The 11,269-nt window shown below is 36.9% G+C and overlaps 1 protein-coding gene across 4 annotated transcripts in view; it reads right to left on the bottom strand.

Moving 5' to 3' along the window:
• Window positions 1–11,269, bottom strand: part of LOC107727099 (DENN domain-containing protein 5A-like) — a 56,393-nt gene that overhangs the window by 1,185 nt on the left and 43,939 nt on the right. For all 4 annotated transcript variants that reach the window (XM_016536867.1, XM_016536865.1, XM_016536866.1 and 1 more), the window contains 8 exons: window positions 7,766–7,894; window positions 7,292–7,413; window positions 5,875–6,020; window positions 3,021–3,139; window positions 2,758–2,936; window positions 2,556–2,638; window positions 2,334–2,457; window positions 1,016–1,184 (listed from right to left, as the gene is read on the bottom strand). In XM_016536867.1, the coding sequence (XP_016392353.1) occupies window positions 1,016–1,184; window positions 2,334–2,457; window positions 2,556–2,638; window positions 2,758–2,936; window positions 3,021–3,139; window positions 5,875–6,020; window positions 7,292–7,413; window positions 7,766–7,894 (1,071 nt within the window). The remainder of the gene's footprint in view (window positions 1–1,015; window positions 1,185–2,333; window positions 2,458–2,555; window positions 2,639–2,757; window positions 2,937–3,020; window positions 3,140–5,874; window positions 6,021–7,291; window positions 7,414–7,765; window positions 7,895–11,269) is intronic.

Raw genomic sequence — 11,269 nt, forward strand, 5'->3', positions numbered from 1 at the left:
CAAAAAAAAAAAAAAAGAGTACAAAAATAGATTCTCCAATGCATGGCGATTCTCTTTTAAATGATTTTGAAAAATTCAGAATCAGTTCTGAGGTTAGTTTTTTTCCATATATGTGCGACGGAATTGTGCACTAGAGACAATCATGTTTTCACAAACACACACAAAACCATCAAACAACTAAAAAATACATACAATATACAATACAAAATACAATACATAAAACTGCATAAGGTTTCATGTTTGAAGCGAAATACAAGGGCAATCGTGGATTTCACTGCACGGGATATGCGCTGTGAGAAACGTGTTTTGATTGACAATTGCGGTTTCATCCACCGGTATTGCAGTGTTTTACCTTATGCCAAATTTATTTCAAATGCTCACATTTGCTGTGTGTGTTTGTTCTGAAGGGCGCTTGCGGCATGGTGCTATGCGTGACTTCATGTAAGTGGTAAATGCACTTGAATCACCAAATGCTTTTATGATGCAAATTTAATGTAAACACAGTAAATTATGCCTTAAGGACAGGACAAAACATCTGTTATGGTAAATCAGACCTGTGCATTAGTGTGAATGTACCTTATTAGACCTGCTGCTGTCTATGATGTCATAGTAATAAAAAAGAAACGCCTCACTGCCCTTGCTTAGAAAACTTTCAGATTCACAGCATTCTCAGATACTGTGTTTTAATCTCCTTCATTATTTTATATTTGCTTGAAGTTTTGAAGCTATATTTAGTTAGTTAATCATTCTTAACATACAGTTGTTTTGATTTAGTTTTAATTTGTAATTATTCTAAAAAGTACTTGTATAAGTAATTTAATACAAATGCACAAATAAATGTAATACCTAAAGTCAGTAATCTCACTAATTAATGAGAAAAGTGTAGATTAAGAATCATTTTTGAATCGGATTGTGATTTCTAGAGTCAGAATCAGGTTGTGAGCTGCCTAAAAGTTCCCATCCAACAAAAAGCTCAATTCAAATAGTCAACAATTCAATGTAAATAATGACCAACCTGGCTCCGAGACACACGAGCATCTGGAACTTCCCGTCTTTGCCGATGTTTCTGGTTGTGCTGTTGATGGCACGCATGAAATGGCAGAAATGACGCACCCTCATGTGCCAGTTCTCATCCTGGGTGATCTGACTCTGTTCCGTACTCTCAAAGTAGACCTGCGCCTTTTCTGTAGAATAGAAATGGAAAGATTTAGGAAAATTTGCAACATTTTGAGGTATAATTTATGCAACTAGAAAGATATAGGTTTGAAAAAACTCCTAGTCTCTGCTTCAAACTATGAACCACCCATAGTTCTTGCTCTTACCATCTGATGCATTTTCTCAGTATACTAAGATTAAATCTGATTGGCTGATTTTACAAAACCTCAGAGAGTAAGGGCACAGATGTTTTCTATCAGTCTGGAAACACATTGTTTCGGTGAGCACTTTTGAGGATGAAAGCTCAAAGTGACTTCATACACTTCGAAAAAACCTTCTTTTTTTTTTTTTTTTTTAAATTAGCGTCTTCCATGCTAGTGTGGTATATACACTGCTGTTCAAAAGTTAGGAATCATTAATATTTTTTTAGTGTTTTGGAAAAAGTATTTTATGCTTGCCAAGGCTGGATTTATCTGAAATTCAAAAATAAAGTAAAAACTATGGAAGCCCGTTTCCATCATGGAATTACAAAAAAATGTACAAAGTAATGCAACTTTTTGTCTCACAATTCTGAATTTATATCTCACAATTCTGAATTTATATCTCACAATTCTGTTTTGTTTTTCCACCATTAAATAAAAAAAGTTAACTGCGACTTTTTATCTCACAATTTTTTTCCACGCAATTGCGAGTTTATATGTCACAATTCGGAGTGTTCCTCTCAGAATTGCAAGTTTATATCTTGCAATTTTGAGTTACCATCTTGTAATTATGACTTTATGTTATAATTATGTTAATTATATAAATTATGATATAAAGTCAGAACTGTAAAAAAAAAAAAAAGGTAAGAATTATCTTTTTTATTTTTTGTCCTGTGGCGGAAACAACCTTCCATAAAAAAAACAGTACTATTTTGAAATATTATTACAATTTGAAATAAATGTTCACTATTTAAATTTATTTTAAAATAACATTTATTCTTGTGATGGCAAAGCTGAATTTTCAGCAGCCATAACTCCAGTCTCTGGGGGCACATGATCCTTCAGAAATCATTCTAATACAAGCTGCTCTTCCTGTCTAAGTGGGCGGTTCTTGACCAAAATATGCTACTGTATGCACAAAATTGTAAGTATGAGCAATTAACAAACACTTGAATGAAATGTAACAGTATTTGTTACCTAAAAAGTCCCAAATGAAGACATTCTTGAAAAGGCGTGGTGACTTGAAGCCATGCTGAAACACCTGCTCAAGAGCCCATACTAAACCATACTCTCCACACAGAAGCAATGTGAGGCTTCCTCTCTACAACAGATGAATGAAGAAAGATTATCCATATGTGCCATTTTCATTCACATTTGTCCTTTCCGCTGCAAGTTTTCTCCAAAAAAAAATGACTTTACCTCTTTTTCTGGCTTATGGAAGTGTTTGACGATACCGTTAATGGCCTCTCCCACCCCTTCCTGGATCTGGCCCGTGTTTAACTCTAGTGGGCACACAACGGTAAACGTGCTTGAGACAACAGCAATATCCTCCAGCAATAAGTGCAGTTATACAATCTATGAGATATGACTTTTGACTTTTATGAGATTTCCAAGTACGTACTTGGCTTGCTGTTTGGCGAAATGGTGACAAATCTTCGCATCATCCCAGGGGATTGCTGCATTGGAGGAGTCCGGCACATTCTGTCCTCATTCTCCATGTTAGTCACCAATTCGCCCACCAGTATCCTCTCCAAGCTGCCATCATCTACTCCTTTCCCGAGCCAACGGCCGCATGGAAACCTACGCAACAACAATCCGGCAGTCAGTTAAGGGTTATAATAATGAATAATGTGATTATGGAGCTACTAAAATCTTAGTACTCACTTGTAGGTGTGCCCTGTGATCCCGTTGCGGACCATTACACACTCCACTAGCCACTTAGCATACAGTCCTGAGTTATCATGGCCCATCTGTACTGTGGTCAGCTTCCCCAGATTCTGGCACTGTGCAAAGTACAGACAGAATTATACAACAAACTTCGACCAAACAGATTAACACAAAAGGAACTCACTTTGGAGTCAATATCTAGCATGGTGCTCAACAATACATCTCTCTCTCTCTCTCTATATATATATTTAATATATATATATACACACACACACACACACACACACACAGTATACATATAGTAGGGCTGGCTATTTAGATGATTTCAATCTCATTCAGTTTGATATCGATTCATTTGGATATGGACGTGATTAGGTTCAGGATATGTGGGTTTTTTTCAAAGAAAAAAATCTCTATCAACTAATGCTGTAAAATATACAATAAAACATGTAATTTAGTACATTACTATATTAAAGTGATTTGTAATCAGACTTTTAAATTGCACATAAGACATTTTTAAAGCGTTTTTATAATAAAAATGTATTATATAATAAAAAAAATTATTATAGTAACTATTATAAAAAAATGATAATTTACATTTCACTGCTGGTTATAAATTCTCTATATAACTGTGTACGTGACAAATAAAAATCTTGAATCTTTGTTGTTGAAATATAAACTTTTAAACAGTGAATGTCTTAACTTATTTCCATGACATTTCCATGATTTATTCAAACAGACACTGAAAAACAGATTAAGTGAAAATATAATGTATATGTAATATAGTACATATATTTAGCAAAATGCTCCTTTCTAGAGTTCACTTTTCTAGCTAACTATCAAGTTTATGGTCACTGAATGGCTTTTCTGAGGTAAATGTGACATTGTTTACAAACGGTTTTATTTGACATCTTTCTTTGTTGAAACACTGATTGAGCGATTACATAAGACATGATAATGATATATTTCGGTAAGTTGTACGGTTTCATTCAACATACTTTCTGATGTTTATTTCGTGCAGTACTAGTAGTAAAGAGCAAGAGATGATCAGTTCACTTGCGCTCTGTTCTGCCGCTTGTACTGAGGGGCTACAACAATGTCACACTACATTACAGAGAGCCAAAACAGGATTTATTGTTTGAATTTCATAATAAAATTTACAGAATGTGTAATTATTAATTTAGAATTATTGGATGGGAGGCGTATTACAAATAAAGTTTCAGTAAGTTTTGTTCATGCATCAACTGAAAACAGCATAGATTCTTTGTATTTTAGAATAAACATCGGATAATCAAGATGAGAATTGATTAAAATCGAGAAATCAATATTTTCAACCCAGCTGTAATAATAATAATAATAATAAACTTTCTTTTATAAAGCGCCTTTAAAAGCAGCTTCTCAAAGCGCTGAACACAATATAATCAATACAATAAAAAAACTATACAAAATCAACAAGTAAATGCAAGTTAAAAAAAATATGTCTTAAGCTGAACTTTAAAAACATCATAATTCTGAACTTCCCTAAGTTCAAGAGGCAGAAAATTCCAAAGGACAGGAGCATAGAAAGAGAAAGCCTTATCACCCATAGATCTTAGACGTGTTTGAGGAACAACCAACAAGTTTGACTGAGAGGAACGCAATCTATGACTAGGAGTGTATGGATGTAACAATTCTGTAAGGTAATGTGGTGCCAGTCTGTAATGCTTTAAAAGTAAGCATCATAATTTTGAAATCCACTCTAAACCTGACCGGGAGCCAGTGCAAAGACTCTAACACTGGAGTAATATGACAATGCCAATCCTAGTCCCAGTTAAAATCCTGAATTTTGTACATATTGCAACTTATTAAGTGTAGATTTAGAAGCTCCGGCTAAAAGAGCATTACAATAGTCTAACCGTCAGACGACAAAGGAATTTATCAGCATTACCGCGACTGTAAAATTTAACATAGGGCGCAATCTTGCGATATTTCTGAGGTGGAAAAAAAAGAGGTTTTCACAGTGCTCTGGACAAAAGAATCAAAAGACAGATTTGCATCAAAAATAACTCCAAGGTTCCTCACTCGACTCTGGATTTCCAAAACAGAGCCGTCAAGAGTCAGGGACAGACAACCAGCTTCAGAAATTTGATAACGGGAACCAATGAGCATAACTTCAGTTTTACCACCGTTCAAACAAATACATTTTTATCCATCCATATTTTAATCTCAGTAATGCAGTCAGACAAATAAGCAACATCAAGGCGCTCATGAGGTTTTGAATGTATATAAATCTGCATATCGTCGGCATACAAATGATAGTGAAGGCCAAGCGATCTCAAAAGGTGGCCTAAAGGTGACAAATAATTGTTACAAAGTAAAGGACCTAAAACCGACCCCTGAGGGATGCCAGTTGAGACAGAGCTAATCTCAGACCTGTAGAAACAAACTGGGAGCGGTCAGTAAAATAAGACCTCAACCACCTTAAGGCAGTCCCAGACACACCAAACACTCTTTCAAGATGAGTAAATAGACTGTGATCCACAGTATCAAACTTCTCCTAGATTAAGAAGAATGAGAATAGATGTTGCACCAGAGTCAGAAGCTATCAACAAATCATTGGTGACTTTGACCAAGGCCATCTCAGTTCTGTGAAATTTACGAAAACCCGACTGAAGAGGTTCAAAAAGATTATTATTAACTGTGAGATGATTACACAAATGAGAGGCAACAATACGCTCAAGTAATTTAGCCAAAAACGGGAGATTTGAAATTTATTGAAGTCGTCCAGTGCAATATTTTCTTTTTTAGGTAATATATAGTGAAACCAGAGTAATAGACATAATTATGTGTGTGTTGATATATATTGGCTCACCTCAAACGTAATCTCCAGGGTGTTTTTGGGGACCTGCAGAACCCCAGTCTCAGCTAGCTCCCCTGAGACGCACACCCAGGGGTTGGCTGTAAACATGGAGCCACCTAGTTTCTTGCTGGGAATGATGACCAAATGGTATGGTATCACTGTGAACAACAACAAGGACAAGGTCAAGAGAAGAAAAGCAGAGTGCAGACAGAGGTTTTTGATACTAGAATGAAAGGGATAAAATGAAAATTCTCCCATCATTTACTCATCCTCGTGCTGTCCCAGATGTATAAGACTTTCTTTCTTCAGATAAACACAAAGATGCTTAGAAAAATAATTTATCTCTATAATCTAGGATTATTTTTCCTAAAAATCTCTGTTTGTGTTCCATAGAAACCTCATGAAAATTATTATTTAATACACATTTTATTAGGCCATTAAGTTTCCTTAAACTAGATTACATTCACACTATTTTGGCAGTCAGACCTTGAGCATGCCTCCAAAATTCTCACAGAGGTCATGCAATTTTTTAATATTAATACGAAAATGATATATTTTTTATTCCATATCATTTGTACATATAGGAAATTATTAAATATAATTCCTCTTTGTGTCTTGCAGTTATTTTATGAAAAAAGTGGGATTTTTTTTATCCATAACTATTTCTAACTGGCAACTTTTTTTTTTTTTTTTTTAAAAATTTTCTTTTATTGTTTACATTCAATAGAAGAAAGTCAGTAATTTGGAATGACACGAGGATGAATAAATGATGACAATTTAAATTTTTTTTACTTTTCCTTTAATGTGTGTGTATGCAAGATCATGCAGATACTCTTCTAAAAAGATCACACAGTCCACGAACAGATGTCTTCCTCAAAAATGTCACCATGGCCATGGCCACATCCGCTGCACCTCTAAATGCATGTATACACCTCTGTCTGTGTGTGCGTGTGTGTGTGTGTGTGTGTGTGGGGAAGAGCATTCAAAATCAAGCCTGAGTGGAGACGGCCAAGTCAAGCAGAGAAAAAAACCCTGAAGAGAATGAATTTCAAGCGAAGGTGTGCGTTTTTCGCCTACATTTTGAAAGAAAAATATATCAGTTTCAAGATATATTTTGAATATAACCAAGGATGCAAAATACAGAATATAGATAATTTTTCAGTGAAATGCAAAGATATTTTGTTGGTAACAAAACAGTTTCAATTCCCACTGACTTCCACTTTATGGTCAAAACATATAATGGAATACAATAGGAACCGAAACTGCTTGGTTACCAACATTCTAAAAATGGTTACCAACATTCTTAAACATTCTCCTATATCTTCTTGGCGACATCAGTAGTGAGTAAATGGTGACATTTTTTCATTTTTAGGTGGAGTATCCCTTTAATGGTATACTGTGTTTGCAGAGAGATTTTGGTGACTCTTACTAATTGTGGTGAAGACGTTGGTAAAGCAGAAGTAGTCCACAGCGTTGAAAGAAAGGAGATGGTAGAGGAACTGCTCCTTCTCATCATCACAGCGCAGGAAAGCGTAGCGCTTATAGAGTTTCCTTCAAACAAATACAAACACATTAAGCCATACAGTACAAATCTAAACACAAAAGCTTTAAAGGAAACAGTTGAAAGTTAAGTGCATGAGCAAAGAACCTGAAAAAAATGAGTTCAAATGCATTTCAGGTCAGAAGAGGACACCACAAAGCATTCTTTACTGAGGATGAGTCACTTTACGGTTCAAGGCCCATTAATAATTTTAAAAAATCTTCATTTTTAATAATGCCTTATTCTTTGCTCTGCTACATCTCTTGCATTTTAACTGTCTGATATCCGAGTGAGCCGTCTACAGTACATCTGATTTATAACACTGCCCTCTATGTCACTAAAGAACTAGTCAATAGGTCTTACTTGGTGAGCTCATGGTCAGACAGCAGCTGCTTCAGGTGCCTGGACAACAGTTTCTTCTCCATGGAGAGACGCACCCATGCCCTGGCCTTCCCAACGTCTGTCTTGATCTCACTGATGTTCTGGATGTGCCTAAAGAATGACATACAGCGAATTACGGTCATGAGATATTGATAACAGGACTTCAAGTTCCACTAGAATTAAGTCACCGAGTTTCAGACTAAAATAAAGACTAAAAGAGTTGTCAGAAGCTTAATGGTGGTGACGATGAAGTCATGTGACTGTGGTGTAGTTCATATATAGTCTACTTTTAGCGTTGATTGTATTTAGGCTTCAAAATTCATAAAAGTTGTGTACATTTTTGAAGATTATCATGATGAACAAAACTTGTTAGAATCATAAACGTTTGTTGGGTGATGCTAACTTTATCACCTGCCAAGCAGATCTTAAGCCATAGTACAAATCTTTTCAAAAAGCTGTGTGATTTGAGATTCATTTTAACTCCATGAAATTCACTGAATATAGTCAATTTTTTAGTATATTGTTATATATGAAATAAACTCTAAATCCTAACCCTAAATAAAATTAGTATTCAGGTGCATTCACATTAGCAAAATTTCAGAGAATTTGAGAGAAAGTTATCTATTGTCAATAGTAAATTGATGTATGAAGCACAACTCACACAGAAGTCACTTTCAAACCAAGCACCATTCTGTTGGTCAGTGTGGCAAATATGCATGACCAACTTAAACCAGTTGCGAAAGCTGCCAGGGGAAACCTTTTGCTTTCTCACGGAATTCCCTATTGCATGTTTTCCAATTGAAAATACTGTATTTCTTCCAAGAAGTTTGCCAAATGACAGTAAATGTGATTGCACCTTAAGCACTGACTCTATAAGAATCAAAAGAGCTCTTGCTGAGATACGGCCGTAACCTGTCGTGCACAGGTTCAGTGGGAATTTGCCAGCGCTCTCAGGAGCCGTTCAGAAAAGAAAATGGGGGCAGGAGAAATGGTTCACAGACTCCCTTGGAGCATCAGCCAGCCTGCTGTCATTGCTCGCAGCCGCTATCATGCATGCCACGTCCAGACGCATTCTCTTCCACTCCACCTCTGGTAGTCAACACAGTCTGACCTTCCATTACATAAATGTATTATAGCGTTTAGTGCTGCCCTCCAGACTCTACAAACCTCAGATTTACAGACTGCTGAAGCCACATCTGAATGTGTAGACCTGCAGCCATAATATTAATGTACTAAACAATGCCATTGTCATGCTATATTATGCTGACATCAGGAAAAAAGCTTCTTCCACAAATATTATTTCTGAAATACTATGTTTATCGGTTAGCATTTTCAGGAGGAGATGCTGACATGGCTAAAGAGAGGGATGTCATGCTAAGGCTTTCTTGCACTGCTATGTCACGGCACAGCTCAGCAGGGGTCTGGTGCTAACTAGGCTGGAAATAATGTGGCGACATGAAACGTCTCGGTGCTTTCTTCACGCAATGTGAGGAGTCGACCCCCCTTTGCATACACTCACTGCACTGCAGTGCAGCACTCTACCTATTATTTTCATAACAATAAAAAAGTAAAAATGTATTTTCCTTTCAGATTTCATAAACTGTAGAACTACTAAAAAAAAACATTAAAAAAACATGATCCCATATTTGACCTTGGATTTCAGGGTATATTTTCTTTTTTTTTTTTATCATGTTAGGAATATTCCGGTTTGTTTTAGATTTTTTCAATAGTTTTCTAATAATTGTTTAGACACAAAACAAGTTCATTTTTACATATTAACAGATAACACTTTAAATTACTAATGTAGTGATGTATTTTCATTTGACAGACATCCTGTTCCTGTTTTTTGCAGTAACTGTTGCAGCCACTATTTTTCACTTTCTTTCGTTTTTTTTTTTTAAGTACCCATGCTATGCTCATTTACAAGCTCATAATTTATTTTTTGGGGTCTGCAAGAATATATTGACATGATTTAAAGTTAAAAAAACACTGTATTTTTCTCATACTGTATACTGCTGCAGCACGTCTTTTCATCCTCTGCTGTTTTAGTTCTAAATGTTTTAATTCCTGTCTCTTTAAAGCCCGCCTTTCCGAAAAGCTCACTCTGCTCTGATTGGTCAGCTGGCCCAGTCTGTTGTGACTGGACAACTGCTTAAAGCATGTGTTGGAAATGTAACATCTGAGCCTGTATTGACAGCGGTAGACAGTATTACAGTGGCATGCGAAATTTTGGGAACCCCTTGCAGAATCTGTGAAAATGTGAATAATTTTAACAAAATAAGAGAGATCATACAAAATGCATGTTATGTTTTATTTAGTACTGTCCTGAGTAAGATATTTTACATAAAAGATGTTTACATATAGTCCACAAGACAAAAAAATAGCTGAAATTATTACAATAACCCCCTTCAAAAGAGGACAATTGAGAGACTCAAACACAACTATTAAAAAGGTTCAAACAATCACTGATGCTCCAGAAGGAAACACGATGCATTAAGAGCAAAATTAATTTGAAGATCAAGGTAAATTGTACTTAATTTGTCTTCCGGGAAACATGCAAGTATCTTCTGTTGCTTCCGAAGGGCAGTACTAAATGGAAAAAAATGATATTTCAACAAAATAAGAAAAACTTGGACATCTTCACCCTGTTTAAAAGTCTTCACCCCCGGCTCTTAATGCATCGTGTTTCCTTCTGGAGCATCAGTGAATGTTTGAACCGTTTTTAATAGTTGTGTTTGAGTCCCTCATTTGTCCTCAGTGTGAAAAGATGGAACTGAAGAATCTGCAGGACACAGAGGATTTTTCTGAGGAACAGTGCTCAGTTTAACAGTTCAGAACAAACGTCTCGGTTACGTATGGTAACCCTCGTTCCCTGAAGGAGGGAACGGAGACGTCACGTCGTGACCGACGAATTGGGATATCGCTTCGATAGACCAATCTACTTCGAGTGTAAACTAAACGAGCCAATGCACATTGGCATGCAATTATTGCATCCAGCTGCCGCTGATCACAGCGTGAGTATAATAAGGCAGCAGGTGCAATGCATACCAGGTTTTCGCTGAGGAGCCGAGCCGGCGACCCGGCCGCTCAGCGGTGGTACAGCAACCGTGGCGACGGGACGTGACGTCTCCGTTCCCTCCTTCAGGGAACGAGGGTTACCATACGTAACCGAGACGTTCCCTTTCAGTCGGTCACTACGAGTCACGTCGTGACCGACGAATTGGGATATCGCTTCGATAGACCAATCTACTTCGAGTGTAAACTAAACGAGCCAATGCACATTGGCATGCAATTATTGCATCCAGCTGCCGCTGATCACAGCGTGAGTATAATAAGGCAGCAGGTGCAATGCATACCAGGTTTTCGCTGAGGAGCCGAGCCGGCGACCCGGCCGCTCAGCGGTGGTACAGCAACCGTGGCGACGGGACGTGACATCTCCGTTCCCTCCTTCAGGGAACGAGGGTTACATACGTAACCGAGACGTTC

This window comes from Sinocyclocheilus rhinocerous, unplaced genomic scaffold, assembly GCF_001515625.1.
Source record: "Sinocyclocheilus rhinocerous isolate Xijiao unplaced genomic scaffold, SAMN03320098_v1.1 scaffold35, whole genome shotgun sequence".
NCBI classification, from domain to species: domain Eukaryota; kingdom Metazoa; phylum Chordata; class Actinopteri; order Cypriniformes; family Cyprinidae; genus Sinocyclocheilus; species Sinocyclocheilus rhinocerous.